The sequence below is a fragment of the Olea europaea genome, chromosome 10 (assembly GCF_002742605.1).
Source record: "Olea europaea var. sylvestris chromosome 10, O_europaea_v1, whole genome shotgun sequence".
NCBI lineage: Eukaryota > Viridiplantae > Streptophyta > Magnoliopsida > Lamiales > Oleaceae > Olea > Olea europaea.
This window is the reverse complement of record NC_036246.1, coordinates 39,508,282-39,531,128: the sequence shown is the minus strand read 5'-3', so window position 1 is coordinate 39,531,128 and position 22,847 is coordinate 39,508,282. Positions and strand designations below refer to the sequence as shown.

The 22,847-nt window shown below is 33.2% G+C and overlaps 1 protein-coding gene and 1 pseudogene across 1 annotated transcript; one reads left to right on the top strand and one right to left on the bottom strand.

The window, feature by feature from the left end:
* Positions 1–59: 59 nt before the first annotated feature.
* LOC111402770 (homeobox-leucine zipper protein HAT22-like) lies at positions 60–1,358 on the top strand. Its single transcript, XM_023031105.1, has 3 exons — positions 60–562; positions 739–818; positions 907–1,358. Exons 1-3 carry the CDS (start codon positions 224–226, stop codon positions 1,217–1,219), a joined length of 732 nt encoding a protein of 243 aa, XP_022886873.1. The 5' UTR covers positions 60–223; the 3' UTR covers positions 1,220–1,358.
* A 9,300-nt stretch (positions 1,359–10,658) lies between these two features.
* LOC111402768 lies at positions 10,659–20,073 on the bottom strand (annotated as a pseudogene).
* Between the last annotated feature and the right edge of the window lie 2,774 nt (positions 20,074–22,847).

Below are 22,847 nucleotides of genomic sequence, written 5' to 3'. Positions count from 1 at the left end.
AACACACACAGCCGAGAAGGTTTTTTGGTTTCCTCCTGGGAAATATTTTCCTAACGTAACGCATGACATTATTATTACACTTTTCTTTTACATTTTTCATACAATAAATACATAATTAAAAATCCTGCTTTAACTTAATTATAACCGTATATATAATCCCTACTAGTCTTCCTAATCTCATTGACACCTTCACCTCCAAAATAAATTCTCTCTTTGATCAACCATGGAAGATGATGAAGATGTTTGTAACACAAGACTTGATTTGGGAATCGGATTAAGTGACTTCGTGCCGAAAAGGGATCGTGAACGGAAGAATAAGAGCGTGTTCTGTCTTGATCTTTCGGTCCCACTTCATTCGAGTGATCATGCAATTGAGGGTTCGGGTTCTGGTTCTGGTTCGAGTAATTTGAAAGTCAATTATGAAGATGACAAAGAAGCAAGCAAAGACACGGTTTCCAACGAGTATGAAGACACAAACTATGGCAGAAAAAAATTGAGGCTTAGTAAAGAACAAATCATCCTGCTTGAAGACACTTTCAAACGCCATACTACCCTTAATATGGTATGCATGCAAGTGTGTCCTGTTTAGCGTAAATTAAAATTAGATTTTTAGTAAATTTTGATAAAAATTGATGAAATAAGTTGTTGAAAAGTAAAATTAATCGATGAATCTGACTCGAGATTTTTATCCACTTGAGAATAATCGATTTTTCCGTTTTGAAATTGCTTGTAAGACAGGTTCAAAAACAGACTCTTTCAGTAAGGTTGAATCTGAAACCAAGACAAGTAGAAGTTTGGTTTCAAAACAGAAGAGCAAGGTACTTAACTTCTTATTATTGATTTAATCCTAATTTTGGTTTTGTTCATGGATTAATTGAATGCAATTTGCTCATAATTAATCTGCAGGATGAAACTGAAGCAAACCGAGATGGACTATGAATTCTTGAAGAAACACTGCGAAAGATTAAACGAAGAAAATAGGAGATTGAATAAAGAGTTGGTGGAGCTACAGTCAGCCGTGAAGGTGGAACAAACACCGCCAAAGCCGCCGTTTGTCATTCAGATACCTAAGACGGCGATTGCGACACTTACAATCTGTCCATCGTGCGAGAAAATTGGCAAGAATAGGGGCGGCGGAAAGGAGGCGGCGGCCGCGGACGTAATGGAGGTGGTCCATATACCTAAACAAAAGCATAATGGCTTGAAATTAATGATTTAAATAGACATTTATAGCTCATCAATAATTTTCTGGATGAAAATTTCAAAGGAGGTCACTTGATTTTACAAATCTATCCTCTGTTGGTGCTCAACTTCAATTTGTTTTAATTCGATTGCTTAACTTTATTCTTTTGTTTTAATTTGGCTATTTCATCAATAATCCTTATTGAATTTGACTAGTCCAACGAAATTCGTTGTTACCCAACTTATCGAGATGGTTTTAGCTAGTGAATGTTTAGATAATAAACATGATTTTAAAAAATTCATAAATTTATGAATCCGAGTGCGCTCTCTACTTCTCTTAATCGAGTAGTCTAAAATTCAATTATTTCAACTCTTTAAAATGTACTTAAACTAGTCATGGTGTCTCTATTGTTTTTATTGAATTTGCTGCGTTAATAAGATCATAATTTGACATTGATCATCTTCTAGTAGTAATTCTAGTGTTGAAAATTTAGATTTTATAAAATTAGAAATTTTAGAAATAGAAAACCTAAAATTCCTTTATTGTCAAAATCATCCATGTCAAATCACCAAGAAAATTAATAATACGAAATATACCCTAATGATACTTTGGAAATGATTATTTATTATTGAATCTTGATTCCGGACCTTGAATATTGAAACTTGAACTGCAATCTTTTCATCTTTGACTTCTTCACTTTCGTACTTGAATTTTGCATATTTTGATTCTTTAATTCTTGTTGTTGGTTTTGCTTCTTGATTCATAGTTTCAATTATTGAATCCCTTCTTTTTGATTCTTGATTGTGGGTATTTGATCTTCCACTTCAATATGTTTTCTCTTGTATTATTGTACTGATAGGATGACACAAATAATAAAAAGTTGCATATGAATTGAGAATCATAACCCTATATATAGTTTTTATATGTATTTTGCCCATCATGAAATATAATTTTAAAGGAAACTAGTCTCTACACATATAATCCGGCCAACACTTTATTTAGATACATTAAGCCCAACAATTTAATTCTTTATTAGATCACTCTAATTTTGGGCTTAACTTTAAGATAACTTTATACACAATTAATTACATGTATAGGCCCACACGACAAATTAAAAATTTTACTAACAATCTCTCACTTGAGCCACATATGTTACTTGATAAATGTATTTAACCTTATGGAGTCAAAACTTTTGCTATCATAATCAAAAGCATCTTCTAACAAACTCGTATATCAATTATGTCAATATAGGATCAAAGTAATTTTCGTTCCAAATATTATAACTAAACCATCAATGATCACGTATATTAACACAATCAAATAACATAGATCAAGTGTGAATGTATAGCACGAAAATTTCATGCAATGTGATCCAAACATGCATATTTCCAACTGGTCTTACCTTATTCTTTAATGAGATCAACCACAAATTTTAATCAGAGTGGAATTGAACTAAATACTTTATTTTCAAAATAAACCGAATATCTATGGATAGAATTCTGTGTCTAAAATAGACAATATTCAAATACAAACTCCTATTAAATTGGCATATTATCAAGCGATGCAACACCTATGTGAGCAATATGCACACGAAAGACAGCCCCTTAGTAAACAGATCCACAATTATAGAGTTTGTCTTAATATATTTCATAGAAACCTATACTCTTTAAATTATTTCCTTAATAACTAAAAACTTGATGTCTATAAGTTTTGACATCGTCAAGTTCGTATTGGAATACAAGACAACTATTGTCACGGAATAACTAAAGTGATCTTTGAAATCCATCCAAGACGTATAGCCCAATAACGATATTCCACATTCATATTCCATTATTAGAATCAGAATATCCAATGATCCCCATTGGCCTGATTTTCCTGGATGTGATCATGTGATCCTTAGTTTTCTGTAAATATCGAATATCCTAATTGGTTGCTTTCCAAATATCCATCCCATAGTTATTTAAATATCAACCTTGCATTCAACCAATGAATGCCATATCCAGACGTATGCAAATATTAGCATACAAACTTCCAACTATTGAAGCACGGTGAATTTTGTGTATTTTCATTTCTCCAAGTTTTTCCTTGGGACATTAATTGAGGCTAAACTTGTCTTCCCTAGTAATAGGAATATCACCTAGTTTACATACCTGTATCACAAATCCTTTAAGAACTTTATTGATATAGTTCTTTTATGATAATCTAAATATACCATGAGATCGATCCCAATGTGTTTGTATCCCTGACAGAAAAGAGGCATCACCAAGATCTTTCATTTCAATATTTAATAACAAAAATCTCCTGGTTTCACGTAGTAATCCTATATAATTGCAGGAAAATAGTATGTTATTAACATCTAATACCAGAAAAATATACTTGCTCCCACTGAACTTGTAGTATACAACTGTATTTATCTCAAAATCAAACGAAATAATTATTTGATGAAATTTGCGATACCATTGACAGGAAATCTGCTTAAGCCCATAGATGAATTTCTTTAATTGGTAAACCATCAGATGTAACTCAAGATTAAAATGTGTCACAAGTGCCATATGTCATTCTAACTCTTCTCGAGGGATTCAATTCACAAACACAAAGTTTATGGCTGATCAATATTGTTCATCATCATCTAGCTATTGCATTTATTTTTCTTGTTGTTGGTCATATGTATCGAACAAATTTCGGGATTGGACACAATATCAAAGATCTTTTAGATGCACACATTCTTCCATGGGCCTTCCACCTAAGCTGTGCAGGAAATGTCCAAACCCAATCCTAGGGAATAGTGAAGCTTCATAGGGTCTTTCTGTCTAGGTGCAAGTTCCTATGGAACCAAGGTCGAAAAAATTGAAAAAATCAGTCATTCACAACCAATGATAAAGGATTCTTCGAAATCTTCCTCATTATCATAGCGGATCGTCCAAAAAAAAGAGTTTGTATCGAAAGTATATACTTCGACTTTCTTGAAAGAGTCTTGTGTAAAAATCGGAGAAAAAGTCTCTTTAATTTCGTTGCCTTCCTTTTGAGTAAAGTCATTTGCAACAAGATAAACCTGATATATCTCCACATAATCCTTTGAACCTCTCTTGGTTTTAATTATCCCTTTACAATCAATGGACTTCGTACCTTCAGTCATTGGGATGAGTTCTCAAACGTTATCATTTTTCATGGACTTTATCTATTTATATATGGTATCAATCCACTCTTAAGAATTATTCCTTTGATCATATCTGCTTCCATCAATCCAATGCCATCTTTATGTTTTTGGAGAAAAACTATAAAGTCATTCAAAATTACCTTTCTCCTTTCTCTAATAGATTTCTTTAATGGCATTTGCTTTTGATGTTGTTCAATTTGTTTTTCTGGAACAATATCTTGATTGTGTTTAGTGATTTTGTAATATTGTCTTGATCCGAAATTATTTACTGAACAAGATCTGGAGTAAGATATATATATATATATATATATATTCCTTTTCAAAGACAAAATCCTTAACCTTAAAACCCCATCTTTTCCCGCAATCTCTACATCCTCAAGGAATCGAACATTTTCCGTTTCGAAAATTAACCTAATAGTGGATCTTTAAAATTCTTAACCCTTTAACATTTGCTTTACTTAGAACTTTATTGAGAATTTAAGCTACAGTCTTTAGTGTTTCAACATAGAGAGGTTCTGGTTTAGTGTGAAATGATTCCAAGTTCCTCTATGAATTTAGTAAAAGGTTTTGGACATTGTTCTCTTGATCCATCATATCTGTCATAGTATTCACCACTATGGTAAGATCTGACTTGTTTAATTCTTTTACTGATTTGATTTTCAACCTTAGTCTCGTATGCCTTGAACATGTCCATTGTTTGAGATTTTTCATAGATGAAATTATAGGTAATCATAGCGAGAAAAATGCATCCACAAATATAATAAATTACTATTGACCATTCCAAGAAGCCCAAAGAAATGACCCACAAATTTCCAGAAATATTAGTTTTAAGACGTTCGATGTTCTATCTCCTTATATTTGTTTGTTTTTCCTTAATATAAAGTCTGAAAAATTAAGAGAATCAAGAATTCATTCTGATGCAAGAATTTCTACTCTCTTTCGAGAGATGTGACCTAATCGCTTACGTCATAACGAAGTGAAATTCTAATTGGTTCATTTATGTTGAATACAACGAGAATTCACTTGCAATGTTTTCTTTATAAGAGGCAATCATATTAAGCTGACATATGTTATCATAATCAGATAAATAAGTGTTACCCACAATATTTAAATCAAGAAAATGACTAAACTGACTATTTCCACTTGAACAAAAGTAACCGAATTTGTTCAATGTAGAAATAGAAACCGAATTTCGTCCAAAAAGACGGTACCACAAATGTATCTTTCAAATCTAAATAATAACCAGTCTTTAATAATAACCTAAAAATTCTTATAGTCTCAACTTTAAGTAATTAGCCATTGTCCCATATAGATGAATCTTTCAACATCAATTCACTTTAGACTATTTATGCAACCTCGTATAGACAAGCTTATTTGAATGTGAAATCGAAATTTATCAAAAAATTGTGTCTAGGTACTAAAACTAAATTAACCTCAGAGCAAACCAAAATGAAAGTGTAGTTAACTTTACACACCAAGTGTGATATTTAGTATAATTTTTTTTCACGTGTCCCAAATTTTCACAAAAGTAATAACTAGATGATTTATCATTTTCATGCATTTGCTGTTTCGTTTGAACCGAACGAAATACAACTTTCTTATTCTTTAACTTGTCCTTAGAGATATTTGCCAGATAAGTACTTTCAGTTCTCTCTTACTTTAGACTTTCTTCTTCTTACACACAATATGAAATGAGCTCATTAAGAGTCCATTTCTTCTTTTAACAGTTGTAACTGACCTAAAATTAACTAAATTGTGCAGGAAGAGAAATCAAAACCATATGCACGAGCTAGTGATCAGATAGCTCAAACTATAATGCCGTTGGTTTTGAAGCAAGATGAGACATCCATGATTTGCTCTTGTATATTTTCTTTAGCGCTTGTATGGGCTTGATTTTTCAGGCCAAAAAAGATTTTTTTGACCGTTATTGATCACTTTTCAACCATCTTTTTTGACTCCACTCTTACATAAAGGGGCCTATCTTTCGAGTTAATGGCTCTTTTTTTTCTCTTCCTTTTAATCCTTTGAAGAATTAGCTCCAAACAGGGGCTTAGTCTTATACTTTAGTGAAACCAAGTTGGCCAGAAGTTTACTAGTTTCAACCTCATAGCTTTTTGACAACGCATTTTGGAATATCTTTTTAAGAAATTCATTGCCAGTTACCTTATTGGATACAGTGCCCTGAATGTTGTTGGAATTTTACGCTTCATGATCATAAGATTTATGCAGTTCGAACAATCTCACTTATTTGAGTTCCATTTTATTAGGGGAACTCTTATTCGTAAGAGTAGTGAATTATTTAGTCCTTAATGCAAGATTTAGATCCATGCCACCAAGAACGATACTAACGTTCGCTTTCCATCCCCTAAATTTTGGTTCAAGCATAGAAATTGAATTGATGTTGCAGAGGTGAATGAATTAACTGAATAGAGAACATAAAACTGAATATCATGTTCACATGGGAATCCATATTAGACAATCAATAATTTCAAATAATAGTAGGCCCCATCACAAAAAATCGAGCATAACATTGATATTTAATCTTTGGACGAAAATATCAACTTGTAAGTGGTACTCTTGGTGTAGTAATCAAATTTAACAATAAATCCAATCAAATACCAATTCTATCTTTGGTCCGACTCAATGTTCACATAATGGAAAATTTTACATTATCACATATTTATTACCACGGATGTGCGGATAATTTCGCCAAATATTTACCTTCCTTTGAGCCGATGAATATCCGCATGAATTACGTACACATAACCTTCCTAATATTTCAAATAAATTAATTTGAGGGAGAGATGTTACTTTGGCAACACGTTGTTTCAACTAATTTATTTTAGAAAATTAATAATTCGAAATAAATATTAAGTACCAGGATTAGAAATCGATTGCCCTTTTATATTTATATTTTTCTTTTTTTGTGGCCAAAAGAAAAAAACAATACATATGTGAAAATCAGTGCTGCGACGCCTGATAACTAGGCATCGCAACGCTGTGGTGCTACTTGGATGGTGCGCCCAGGCAGCAGTGCCAGGCAAGCAGCTACGGCATTGGGTGCGGCACTGAGGCGCTGCAGCTACCATTTTGAACCAGAATTTTTGAAAAATCTCAAAAAATTCAAATTTTTTTACGGTTAAAATTCATATCCTAAATTGAAAAATCTAAATTAAAATGTTTCACCCCAAAGTTCTTTCTTGAAAAATTCTAAATTTCGAAATTTATAGCTAAAGCTCATATTTCAAATTAAAATATTCCAAAACCCAATATATGAATTTCAACCACAAAATTCTTCTTTTAATCCCAATGGTTTAATATGTAGTAGGCTTTGATAATACTTGTTGAAACTTCAAACTATATAAAATTAGAAACTTTAGATCTCGAAAACCTAAATTTCTTTATTGTCAAGATCTTTCATGTCAAATCACTAAGAAAACTAATAATGCGGAATATAATTTAATTCTTTGGAAATGGTTCTTCATTACTAGATCTTGATTTAGGATCTTGAACTGTAATCTTTTCATTTTTGGTTTCTTCACTTTTAATCTTGAATTTTGCCTCATTTGATTTTTTAATTCTTGTTTTTGGTTTTGCTTCTTAATCTATAGTCTCGATTCTTGAATCATTGATTGTGGGTATTGGATATTCCTTTTCAAGATACTTTATCTTGTATTCTTGTGTTTGATGAGATGACACAAAGAATAAGATGTTTTATATGAATCGAAGACCACGATCCTATATATAGTTTTCATATGTAATTCGTCAATCATGAAATAAAATTTTAAAGGAATATGGTCTCTATACATATAATTCGACCCACACTTTATTTAAATACTCTAAGTCCAACAATTTAATTTTTTATTAGATTACTTTAATTTTGACCCAAACTTTAAGATATCCTTATACACAATTAATTACATATGTAGGCCTACGTGACAAATTAAAATTTTCCCGACATCTAGTTCTTAACCAATGGATGTAATCATAACATTAAGAATAATAAGAACGAAAACGACCCCTCAAGAAGGGTAGAAACACATAGATATATATATAATTATACATCGAACAAACATTTGACTTTGATAGTCGTGATAGTCGTGTATTGGTACGGAAATTTGAAATGGATGTAAACATTTTCTGCTGATTAATTATGAAAATTTCTTTCACTAATTTCCTTGGAAATTTTCAACAAAATCATTTGTTCATCGGTACCCACAGAGTTTACCATTGAAAAAATTTCTTTTGCTGTCTTCATTCTGTTGACACTGCGACTACATTTAAATAATGAAAACTACGAAAAAGATCAAAAAATATATGAATTTCATTAGTTATTTTAATCGAACAGTCTAGAATTCAATTATTTCAACTGTATTAAAAGATCTTCAAATTAGTCAAGCCTATCAGCCTATATAGTTTTTGTAGCAGCTCCTTTATATATTACGTATAAGTTGTTTTTGTTATATTTTCCTTGCGAATAAAATTATAATATGAATGACTTTGATTGTTAAATATTAGCACGAAGATACCTTCTTTAATACAGTTTAAATATGTGTATGTATTGCCCCCCGGGGCACTTCTCCGCTGGTAAAGGACGGGCTCTCTCAAAGCTGGCAGATCAGAGGTCGTAAGTTCGATTCATGGAGCTCTTGGAAGGCAAGGAACAAACTGGAAGACAGGATTTATCCTGGACGGCAGGAGTTTTTTGGAAGGCAAGGCGCAGCGTGGGTTGACTCACTAGATACTTTGGCAGTCCAGTTGAAGAGGCGCTCGGACCCTGATAAGTTGGATGCACATCCCACGATTTACCTGGATTGTGTGAAGAGGGGTCGGATCACAGATCCAAGGAATAATCACTTTAGTGGACACCTTGTAAATAAAAAAATATGTGTACGTATCTATATGATTTGTGACACTTGTCCAGTGTGCGTGCATATATTTAGCACACTAAAGTCCGAGTCGATTCGGTCATAACTCACATTGAGGTTATCATCCAAGTTTGAGGCCAAATCGAGACACTTTAGTCCTGTTACTATATGCCTATACCTCGGTGGCCAAGGCACAAATGTTCGAAGACATGTGAAACATGCAATGGGCCTTTCGTGGTTGACATAGAATCCAGGCAGACCATAATTATTTCAGCAAGTAAAACATTATAAAAATATGGTTAAAATTAATATTTAATTTCGATTGAATTTATAAACAATTTATCAATTGGTTGTTCAGAGAAGGCTAAAGAAACAGATAAATAAAAAACATTGGTAGACTTATCATCATGTAAATTTATTCACACACACATTAAGAGAGTGTTTGGTATGAATTTTTATGTGAAAATGCATTTTTGGATAGTAAATTGATGGAAAATGTGTGGTTGAAAAATAAGAAAAAATTTTTGATTTACGTGTAATATTATTTTAATAAAGAATGTGGGATTGAAAAGAAGAGAGAGAAAAATGCATTTTGAAAAAAATGGGTGCCAAACGAGGCCTAATTACGTTTCCACCAACTTCTACCGAGATAAGTTGTCTAAAAGGGTAATAATAATAATTATTTTTATTATAATTTTGTTAGTCAACTTAATCCGAAGTTTCACGTTAATCATTAAACTTTAATTTTTTTTTTTTTTTTTTGCGAAAATGGTTATTTGAGTTGGAAAATGCTATGTGTAGACAATGACATTATACCCCCCTCTTACATGAAGGGAGGCCCACAGATAATAAAATATTCGTGGACCCCTTCCATGTGAGAGGAGTGTAATGCATTGTGTATACCTAATGATATACATATAACATTTCCCATTCGAGTTAGTATTTCATTTCAGTTAGATCATTCAATTAAATTCTGTTAGTTTTTCCACGGCAATGTGTGATGTCAAAGGCCACCATATCAGATTATCACCTTCCACACAAAACATTCCGCTATAAAAACCAATAAATTTTAACTGGGTGACTAAACTCAAATGAAAAGCCAAGTAAGAGTCTATTTGGTTTAGATTAAATCTGATTTTAATCTAAGTTAAAGTCAAACATTCAATATTAATCACATCTTTCACGGATCTCCACAACTTTCTAACCACACATTTCAAAAACTTCTATCACAATCTATTAAAAATCTAATTTTAATCCCTACCAAACACCCTTTAAAGGATCCACTTGAAACAAAATAAGTTCGGTGATTACGTCAAACTTTGTTATGAATTGAGTGACTATCACTGTTTTTAGCCGGTTACAAATGGCACCGAAACTTTAAGCATGATTTTAGATAACAGCGTGTCCAGAAAAATCTAACAAGCAAGAGAACGCCTTACTTTGGATGTTGCTATGAAGAGGAATCACTCGTCAATGGAGAATGGAGAGCCGCTGATAGACTATCCCATGAAACCTTTTCATCTTTCTTTCCCTTCTTCTCCAAAGAAGGGAGGTTGACTAATGACTAGGTGTGTGCGCAATTTCAACCTTGCATGTCAGCATTGCGACAATCTCAGACATTGCTGGCCTTGAAGTTGCAAGAGGAAGACATAAGAATGCCACGTGCATCACGTGCAAAACATCCTTTTCAACCATCCAAGTTTCTGGCATTCTTGGATCTAATAGATCACTCAACTGAGACCGCTCATACAACTTCCAGGCCTTATGAAACATTTGTCGTGAAAAGAAAATAAGTAAATCGAATTTCTCTGCATGATCAGAAAGCAAAATAAAAAGGCAGAAAAGCCTACATATTCAGGAAGGTATTGCATCTCGGATGTCAAAGTACGATCAGTAGTTTTCCTGCAGCTAATATTTTCAAGCAAAAGAACTCCAAAACTGTATATTGCAGCCTTTTCAGACAATTCTCCTCGAATGGCATACTCAGGTGCCATGTAATTTCTGCGTTAACGTAATATGTAAAATCATGCCAACGGAATTATCTTAATTAAAATGTAAAGCGGATTCTTGTTAAAATTTCAAACTTGTGATGGAGTGTACGCCTGTATAGCTCCAGCCTCCAAGATGACTACGTTAATTAATAAATGGTGCATCACACAATAATTGCGTAAATAATATATTTTGAATTCTTTAAATCTTATTAACTAAGAAAATTTTGGCGAAATAATTAAAAACCAACTTGTATGACATTTTGCTAATTCTTCAAGAATTCTACTTCCATTGAAGCGCCAACATGGTTGGCATCCTTAGTGTAATGAACAATGTTTTACTGACACGATCTAAATACTTACAAAGTTCCAGCAAAATTAGTGCTCAAATAAGCTTGATCTTCGGGAAAAAACCTTGCTAGGCCAAAATCTCCACTCCTAGGTTGAAATTTGTTGTCCAGGAGGATGTTGCTTGCTTTGATATCCCAGTGTATAATTCTCACGTGTGAATCTTCGTGCAGGTACTGCAAGCCTTGAGCAATTCCAAGAATTATTTGGAAGAGAGTGCTCCAGTTCAAAAACAAGTCAGTTTTCCCTGTATCAAGAAATAACCAAAGCAGAAAGTCATTAAGGAAATAACCCTCAGGCGAAATCTGCTTTCAGTTAGTTATAGAATGAATGGTGTATCACAAATTATAAGCACAGGACAGACACGTATCACATAATTTGGGTCTACGAAGAGAGAAATATAAGTTATACCATAAATTATCAGGTCTAAACTCCTATTCTTCATGTATTCATACACAAGTAGCCACTGATCTCCATCCAAGCAACACTCCAGAAGGCGGACCAGGTTCTTGTGTCGTATACTGGTGATCATCCTCACCTCTGAGAGGAATTCTGATTCTCATTGCTGTGATTTGGTAACGGACAATTTCTTTACAGCAATCAATCTCCCGCCTTCTAACTTGACCTATGAAAAGTAGGAGGAAAAAGTCAATGCAATGTTATTGTCTCTTGGATTCATGAGGTATACACCCAAAAGAAGCCTCCTAGTTAATAAATGAAAGCAATTTTATAATATCATACACAATAAGGTCAGAGCTCCATAATGGACTCCTCGTCAATTCTATGGAATTTTTGAAAAATTAATAATATAATGAAAATGCAAAACAGATTTATGCTATCTAATTACCAAGAAGACTGGCCCAAATCAACCACATCCAAGTAGATAATCATGGTGGAAATTCTTGGTTGACCTCTTCAGTGTTTGAAATTCGAACCAGCTTATTGTGTGAAGATTTCCCCATATAATATCCTTTGATACTGCAAGAAATTAAAAGATTAGATCATAACAAAGTAATTATGCATTATAATTCTCAAATTCTCCTACAATATCATATCCACAACCTGGTTTCTTCCTTGTGCAAGAGATAATTTCCATGTTGATGGATTGATGAATTTCCCAAAGACAAAGAACAGAATTAGCAAAATGAGAAGTGTAACTATGACTCCAAGGAGAAAGTACATGGCTTCTGAAGGTTGATTAGATCTTGAGCTTTGTACATCAAATGAGGCTGATGGAGAGGCCACTGCATTAATATGTCATGTTAAACTACATTAACATCTACATGAAACAAACAAAACCAAATAATGTTAACCCTTTCCAGCCTGGAAGGACCCTCCCACCCCAAAAAGCGCACACACACCAATGACACCATAAACATCGGGCATTTATCTTTCCTATGGCACTACTTGTATGGTGATTTTATCTAATTTAGGTATGCAGAACCTCAAAAGTTGACTAGTTGTTCTTTAAGTTCATTCCCTCATCATCATCGTCCTTCAACTATACATGAGATGAGAGAAGCTCCAAATTAACCAGCTATATGCTAAAGACTTTGTGCTTACCAAGCATACTAACTTAGGCGTACTCCCTTTGCTCGTCCTCAAGCTTGTAAACTAGATTCCTCCCTAAAACTTCTAACTACAAATATGGCTGACCGACTATAATGTATCAGTCTCTATTACAATTGAATTGTTCCTTTTCATCCAGAAAGCTATTAATTACAGTAAATTGGAGGAATTACAGCACATTAGAATTCAATTTATATACAATAGTTTATGTCATCATATAAGAATCTTCATGAACTGGGCTATTTTTAGAGCCTATCTCTGTTAATCGAGTTATGTGCATAATTTTGATTCCTATGTTTTCTAAAATACATTTTTCCATATCTTCTTTTCAATCACATATCCTTTAATAAAATAATATTAGCACAAATTTTAACCATACATTCTACATCAATCTACTATTTCAAAATATATTCTTCAAAAAGAATGTGGCTCAAACACACCCAACTATATTTTGCAATTATTGCCTCCCCAAATTAAAGGGAAGTCTTACTGATAAATTTCTCATCAAAACAAGGAACACTGTTATACAAAACTCTTTCAAGAAAATTGCAAGATCGATATTACACTTGCTGAAACATTACAGATCTATCACTGGACATCAAAGATGGTAATCGATTTAGGCTCAGACCCTTGTACCTTTCTGTATCATCATAAGAGGCCCTAACTCGAACCAAAACCCTCACACAGAATCGATATGGGGTTGCTTCAATGGACAGTATTTTGGACTCTCCACAAAGATCTCAGTTTACTCACACAGAGAAAACGCACAGATTTTATCTCACAAAGAGAGTAAGATCAACTCACTAAAAGAAGAAGAACAGACGAAAAGCAGGAACCCAGAAGGTTCCAAAATCGGCTGAAGGAGAAAGAGAAATGAAAGTCACACGAAATTAGGGTTAGAAAACTGATATATATAGTAAAACAAAACAGCCGTAGATCTCAATCTTAATCCAACGGTCCAGAGCAACTCTCACACTATTGGGCTGAATTCTGGTCGTGGTAAGTGGGCCATCTCAGTTGAAATTATTGGGCAAGGTTATTAGTGCAGTATCTGGGCCGAAAGGCCAATATCATCATTGCCTAATAAATTGCTGGACCAAGACTAGCATCACAGCTCAACAATTCTCCACCTTGATGCCAGTGGTAATACAAGAAGCTAGTTAATACATACTACAAATACTCATTAAAAAATGAAACACAAAAGCTTCCCCAGTATTGCCAGCAAGCACCAAGTATACAACCTACAAACACTATAGAAATTACCCAGTATCAACATTTAATATTTGCGAACAAGTTTTAAACTTGTTTAAAGGTAATACCTTTGTCCCCATGTCTGCAAGATTAAATTCAGTAGCAATTTTCTCAAGGAATAAAATTTCTTTAGAGACAATATCTCTAATAAAATGCAATTTTACATCAATGTGTTTAGTTCTTTCATGATAAACTGGGCTTTTACACTCTGACTGTCTGAATATAGTACAACAGGGCTGCTCAATTCTTTTATTTCAGAAAGTAATCCTTTAAGCCACAATGCTACTTTAATTGCCTCAGTAGCAGCCGCATATTCTGCCTCAGTTGTAGATAAAGCTACAACTGGTTGGAGTTGTGATTTTCAACATATACAAGTTCCACACAAAGTAAACACATAGGTAGTGGTTGATTTTCTGTTGTCCCTATTTCCAGCAAAGTCAGAATCAACAAAACCCTTAAGAGCCACACCCTCCTTGCAAGCCCTAAAAGCTAAACCTAAGTGTGATGAACCTTTCAAATACCTCAATAACCATTTTAAAGCAACCCAATGTTCAGATCCAGGGTTAGCCATGAATGTGCTAAGTGTGCTAATGGAATGAGCCACATCAGGCCTAGTGCAAACCATGGTATACATGACTAATCCTACTGCATTAGCCTAGGGTATCTTTTCCATTTGTTTAATCTCAGATTCACTTACTAGACATTGGTCCTTACTTAGTTTAAAATGGCTGGCTAAGGGAAGAGTAACAGATTTTACATTATTCATTGCAAATCTAACTAACATTTTCTCAATGTAACCCGTTTGTTTTAGGCACAATGTTCTATTACTCCTATTTCTGATTATTTCCATCCCCAAAATTCTTTTAGCATGGCCAAAGTCTTTCATTTCAAATTCTTTTCCTAAAAATCCTTTAATGTTATTAACCACATGCATGTTCTGCCCTATCAATAACATATCATCAACATACAAGAGTATAAAAGCAATAATTTCATTTTCTTCACCATACTTAAAGTAAAGACAATGATCAAATTTACTTCTTGTAAAACCAACAGTAGATACGAAGTTATCAAATCATAAATACCATTGTCTTGGAGATTGCTTTAAACAATACAAGGATCTTTTTAACAAGCAAACATGTTCAGGTTTAGATTCATCAACAAAACCATGTGGTTGTTCTATATATATCACTTCATCAAGGTCACCATGCAAGAAAGCCGTTTTTATATCCATTTGTTCGAGTTCAAGATTATAATGTGTCACAAGAGCAAGCATAACTCTAATAGTAGTGTATTTAACTACTGGGGAGAATATTTCATTATAATCTATGCCTTCTTTTTGCGTAAACCCCTTAGTTACAAGTCTAGCCTTAAATCTTATAGGCATTTTCTCATCATTTCCCTCATTAACAGTAAATATCCATTTACAGTCAACTATGGACTTACCTGCAGGTTTAGGAACTAAGTTCTAAGTCTCATTTTTCATTAAAGAGTCCATTTCATCTTTCATAGCAGCTTGCCAATTTACAGATTGCTGGCTGTTTATAGCCTTTTCATAAGATTTAGGTTCTTTAAAGACAAGATCTTGATAAGAGAAAACGGCAAGTGAAAAGTAATCCCTATACCTAGCAGGTTCTCTTATCTCCCTTCTTATCCTATCTCTAGACAATTGATAATCACCTAATCCTATAGGCTGATTTTCTATGTTCTCTTGCAAACCTTCTTCATTTTCATGAGGATATGAAGCATTTTCTGCCTCTTCCTCCACCTATTCACCTAGAATAGGTTCAGATGGAACATCAACCTCCACCTGCAATCTGGACTTATTATTCTCTTCTTTTTCAGATTGGCCATTTGACTCAAAGTCATTCAAACAAGGCATTTTTGATTCATCAAAAATAACATCTCTACTTGTGATTATTTTAAATCCCTTAGTTTCCTTACTCCACAGTCTATAGCCCTTTACCCCATCAGGATAGCCCAAGAAAACACATTTAATGGCCCTAGGTTCTAACTTACCAACACTCTGATGAGAATAGGCTGCACACCCAAAAATTCTTAAATGTGAGTAATTAGGGACATTGCCAATCCATTGCTCTTCAGGTGTTTTATCACCTAGAGCACTTGAGGGTGTTTTATTCACAATGTATGAAGCTATCATCACAGCTTCACCCCATAGGACTTTGGGAACACCAGAACTTATAAACATACACCTTACTTTATCCAATAAAGTCCTGTTCATTCTCTCGGCAACTCCATTTTGCTGAGGAGTATAAGGTGCAGTCCTGTGTCTATTAATTCCAGCATTACTACAGAGCTGATCAAACTCCTTATTGCAGAATTCCAGACCATTATCAGTTCTAAGCACTTTAACTCTCTTCCTAGTTTGATTTTCTATCAAGTTCTTCCAAATTTTAAACTTTTCTAGGGTTTTTGATTTATGTTTCATTAGGTAGACCCAAACTTTCATAGAAAAGTCATCAATCAAGGATAGAAAATATTTATTTCCTCCTTGAGTGATAGTGGATGAAGGCCCTCACAAATCAGCATGTATATACTCTAAAATAGAGGTGGTCTTATGCTTTCCAGTGTTGAAATGCAGCCTATGCTGCTTACCTAAAGTGCAATTTTCACAAAATGGCACTTTAGATATGGAATCCTTTCCAAACACACCCATTTTGTCAAGGATCTATAGACCCTTCTCACCTACATGAGCTAATCTCTTGTGCCACTTTAAGGTGGCATCAAGTTCAACATTGGAAGATTCAGCAACTTCCCCACTCATTATACTGGCCTTAACAACATAAATTCCATTTCTTTTTATTTCCTTAAAGATGACAAGTGAGCCCTTAATCCCCTTTAAGAATTCATCACCAATTTTACCTTGTAGGCCCAAATCATCCAGGTTACCCATTGAAATCAGATTCCTGTTCAAGTCAGGAACATATCTAACCCTTTCAAGGGTATGGATATATCCATTTTCAAATTTCAATGTAACCTTTCCTATACCTTCTACTTTCAGGCTATGTTGTTTCCCATCACTACCTCTCCTCCATTTAATTTCTTAAAATCCACCAGCCATTTCTTCCTAGAGGTCATATGGAAGGTACAACCAGAGTCTAGAATCCATTCCTGAACCTGGTTTCCTTCATTAACAACATTAGCATTATCAGGGTCAAGTGTTTGTTCAGTCACAGCATAAACATCAACAGTAGTAGGTTCTACAACATTTCCTTCATCTACCCCCTTTTGTTTCTGTTCATTTTTCTTTTTGTAATAGTATTTTATAAAATGTCATGTTTTACCACACCCATGGCATTTTTTATTCCTGGTTTTAGATTTAGATCTACCCCTACTCTTAAACTTTCTCCTATGAGTAGTTCCCTGACTACTTTGACCTTCCTAAGTGGAACTAAATTTGGTTGGGGTCCTACCTCTAACAAATAGATTTTCTGGTCCAACACTATTCATTTCAGTTCTAAGTTCAAGATCTTTACTCCTCAAGGAGTTTATAACTATATCAGGTGTAAGGGTGTCTCTCCCATACTTTATAACTGCTTTTACTTCTTTATATGTCTCAGGGATAGAATTTAAAAGGACTACAGCCTTGTATTCTTATGAAACTTTATCACCAGCATTTGTTATGTCTTGTACTAACTATTAAAGCCGTCAAGACTATCTTCTAAGTCCTTAGTGGGGTCAATGTTAAAACTAAAAAAAAATTCCAACATAAACAATTTATTAGGTAAAGATTTGACCAGATAAAGTTCCTCTAATTCATCCCACAGTATTTTAGCATCATCATGCTTACCAATTTTTCGCAACGCTTGATCAGACAAATGTAAAATAATAGAAGCATATGCAAGTTCATCAAATTCTTGCTGTTGATCATATGTCATAATTTCAGGATATTCTTATGTTATTGCTTTAACAACTTTTTGTTGAACTAAGAGACCTCTCATTTTTTGTTGTCAAATGGGGAAGTCCCATTTTCCATCAAAAACACCAAGTTCAAAAAAAATGTTCGTCATTTTTTTAAAAAAGATGCGAAATGACACAGAGTACTTTAAAGATTTTAAAAAAACTTAACAACTAATCAAACTTAAACAACAGAAGTGTTTTGACCTTCACAAAATTTGAGAGAGTCACAAATAACACAAAAGTATAATAATGCAACGAGATAGGAAATCACAATTATGTAAACAGTAGAGACACACAGTCTATGCAAAATCATGTAAGCTAAAAACTAATCACAAATTACTATATAAGATGATCAAATTCACCAGGATTCCGTGAGAATCATGGTCTCAGGTCAAGGCTCAATTTGAACATCCCAAGCACAATACATTATACTTCAATAACAAGTCACATAGGCCCAAAGAATTATTAGAATTATACTAATCAAGTGATCATAAATGTGAGATAAGCAGTTAAGACATATAAAGGAAATACATGATATCGTAGAAAGTAATCAGATCAATGCTATGGGTATAACCGAATGCAAACCAGAGGGTGGTTCATGGAAATTTAACCACCAACCAAACCAAACACAAGGGATCAGTTTAGAGCCCTTCAATCCAGCAGTAAAAAGCGAGCAGTATTTTTGGTCCAGGGGCCAATCCAAACCAAGATTATAGTTAGCTTGGGGTCCAACCACCAATCGAACCAAGTAATCACCCATGACTTTTAGGTTTTCTCTCAAGACAACCAGATCCATAAGAAAACTCTCAAATCGAACCAAAACCGGATCTAGGGTTTCACGGAATAGCAGTCGATCTTGGGACAGAACATAGGAAATTAATTTTCCAAGTTCCACAACCCGATCGAAGGCAAGAAATCACAAGATCAAAGCTCTGATACCACAGTTATACAAAACTCTTTCAAGAAAATTCCAAGATCGATATTACACTTGCTGAAACATTACAGATCTATCACAGGACATCAAAGATGGTAATCGATTTAGGATCAGACCCTTGTACCATTCTGTATCATCATAAGAGGCCCTAACTCGAACCAAAACCCTCACACAGAACCGATATGGGGTTACTTCAATGGACAGTATTTTGGACTCTCAACAAAGATCTCAGTTTACTCACACAGAGAAAACGCACAGATTTTATCTCACAAAGAAAGTAAGATCAACTCACTAAGAAAAGAAGAACAAACGAAAAGCAGGAACCCAGAAGGTTCCAAAATCGACTGAAAGAGAAAGAGAAATGAAAGTCACACGAAATTGGGGTTAGAAAACTGATATATATAGTAAAACAAAATAGCCGTAGATCTCAATCTTAATCCAACGGTCCAGAGCAACTCTCACACTATTGGGCTGAATTCGGGTCGTGGTAAGTGGGCCATCTCAGTTGAAATTATTGGACAAGGTTATTAGTGCAGTATCTAGGCCGAAAGGCCACTATCATCATTGCCTAATAAATTGCTGGACCAAGACTGGCATCACAGCTCAACAAAAACATATTATGAATCCTAAGTTAACATTAGCAGGTACAAGCCAGCATGCTAGTATTGTATCTTAAATTTGCAACTTCCCAACAAATAATCACACAAAAGAGGAATTGAAAGGAAAATATAATTTGCCCAAAAAAACTCGTAAATTAACATACCATTCAGTGCGAAACGTTTCATCTTGCTCTCCAAACCCTATGGCAGAAACCAAGATTCTCCTTTTCTTGCTTTGCTTTTCTATGCAGATGAAGAATTTTCCATCTTTTTTTTTTTTTTTGCCTTATAGTTTTTGTTTCACATTTTTCTTTAACATTGCGAACATGTAACTCTTCGAAGAAATAATGATTACGTCAAACGTAGAGATGATCAGAATTCTGGGATTTTAGAAGAATCCAAAGTGCCATTTTTAAGTGAGGTTTGCTGTCGAACGACATTGAGGCGGAGTAGACGGCTGAACCAAAAAATTTAGGACCGTTGTGATTGTGTTTCAGTTTTTTCTTGTTTGTTTTTCATTCTTTCCCTATTAAAATTAAAAATATTATCATTATTCATCACATTAAATCATCAAATTTGAATTTCTATCTCTTATGTGGAGCCTATAATGATTACATTTTTCATTTACATTCTTACCAAAATGGAAAACAAACAAGGCCTTAGTCTTGAATTTTCAAAAACTAAGAAAAATGACATATATATATATATATATATATATCATTTTTTTAGTTTTTCAAAATTAGAAAGGTAATGAATTTTTCGTTTTTTTATTTTTAAAAGCAATTTTTTTAAAATGATAAAAAGAACGCGTATTTAACAATCTCATATATATATAATAGTTCTTTTACTTTAAAGAAAAAGAAAAGTAATTACCCTTGTCGTTAAAACAGTGAATTCCATGGTGATGACCTGAGTTCAAATATTAGCCACTTACTAATTTATTTTAAAAAAATTGTACTCGATATTTAAAAAAATAAAAATCCTTTGTATTGAATTGCAATGAAACAGAATCGAACCCATGAAATCGGTAACTTAACCAACTAAGTCATCCCACCATTTGCAAAATAAGCTATTTTCCGAGTTTTTGAATTTTTGCCTAGGTTTAACGGAAAATAGTGAAAACGAGTTTTTTGTTCAAGTTCGAATCTCAACCGCTTACAAATTTATTATAAAATTTTTGCATTGTGCATATGAAAAAATAATTTGTATTGAATTGCAGTGAAACAAAATTGAATCCGTGATTTTCAAGAAATCCGTCACTCAACCAACTAAGCTATACTACTATTTGCAAAGTAAGTCGTTTTTCGTGTTTTTGAATTTTTGCCAGGGTTTAATTGAAAATAACTTAAACGACTTTTTGTTTTCTATTTTCTTTGTAAATTTTAAATTTGTTTTTGAAAATTTGTTTCTGCAAATAGGTAAGTAAACGTATTTTCAATGTTTTGAAAATTAAAAAATTGAAAATAACCTGAAAATAGTAAAGATAACGGACCCTTACTTTCCTCGTTCTTTAATTTACAAACACTTATGACTAAAATTTATGTATGTTTACAGTTCAACTTTAGAGCTTGTTTGGTACAGCTAAAAAGCGAATTAAAATAAATTTTTTGATCGTTATTTCACTATTACAGCCGTCATTTTTGAATTATTCTCTTCCAGATAGAACCCACTTTATCTCTAACGGCCAAAAAATCAATTATCAAAATTCCTACCAAACAAGCACTTAATTTTTACAACTTTTAACTTGGGTTTGAATTAATTCATCTCATTTTCAAATCAAGTGAAAAGACCTAAGCTCAACATCATTAAATGCTCGTACGAATTAAGGGGGATTTTTCTATTTGGTCCATTACTATTCCTTTTTATGAAAAAGTCTATATTGCTCTTAATGTAATGATTCTTTCTATATTGCAACATATATCCTAATCTTTTAAACTGTTTTATCTTATATTTATTCTATTTTGAATTTTAGCATATAAATTCATTCTTTGATCAAGTGATTGGAATAATCTGTAACATACTGTTCATATTTTCATTAAGTATATTATATTTTTCAGAAGATGCATTTATATTTTTTAATTGAAAAATAATAATTTTTATTTCTTCTAACATTTTTTCTAACAAATTATTTAATCATTCAATTGTATATCCTAACATTAATTCAAATAATTATTAAATCATGCAATTAATCCCTTTAATTCTCTACGATCTAAAAAAAATCATTCTAATTTTAGCAAAAATTCAATAGTTTACCTTAATTTTGATCTGAATCTTTATTCTTAGAATCGAGTGACCTTTGAGCTCTGAATGTGTAAATTGCTTCCTTAAATGACCTTCTGCCTTCATAGAATATTTACTATTTTAACTTCTTGCTCTCACTGTATCAACTCTAAAGAATAAAATTTGAGACTTCTGTTAAAGAAAAACTCTCTTTTTGCTAAAATAAGAATGAAACTTTCTATTAGATCCTTCAAGAGTCTATGGAAATAAAGATTTAGAAACTCGTATTGATATCAAAATATTGGAATTTTATTTCTATCAGAATTTATACAAGACTTCTATTTGGTACAAAGGGATTTTCAGGAAAACTAGTTTTGGAAAAGTTTATTCTTTACTACAAATCGAGTTTAGAATTTGAGAGAATATCCTTTGGTTTCCAGATGATTTTTTCTATTACAATGCCTCTATTTATACAAATATATGAGACTTTATTATTAATCTATTACGTCACTCAATACATCGGCAAAGGTACACTTGTATTTCTATAATTGTCTTCCTTGGACCTACATCTTCACATGCTGCATCTAATTTTTATTAAAGGAGCTTCTATTATTATCCTCCTTTTTTCTATTTCTCCACATGCTTTTTCAACTTTTTATCAAAAGTGCATCTTTCTCTATTATTGTCATCTATCTTTTATGTCTTCACATGTAGCGGGGCACTCCTTTAGCTGGCAGTATTCTTTTATAGTGGTAAGACATTCTGAAAATTGATGTATTTCGAATTTTGTAATGCAGTCCTTCAAGATTTCT

Excerpts from the sequence above, each read along its gene's own strand:
- LOC111402770 (XM_023031105.1), top strand. The coding sequence starts at position 224 with ATGGAAGATGATGAAGATGTTTGTAACACAAGACTTGATTTGGGAATC. Across the intron at positions 563-738 it reads GCCATACTACCCTTAATATG|GTTCAAAAACAGACTCTTTC; the intron begins GTATGCATGCAA and ends CTTGTAAGACAG. Across the intron at positions 819-906 it reads TTTCAAAACAGAAGAGCAAG|GATGAAACTGAAGCAAACCG; the intron begins GTACTTAACTTC and ends ATTAATCTGCAG.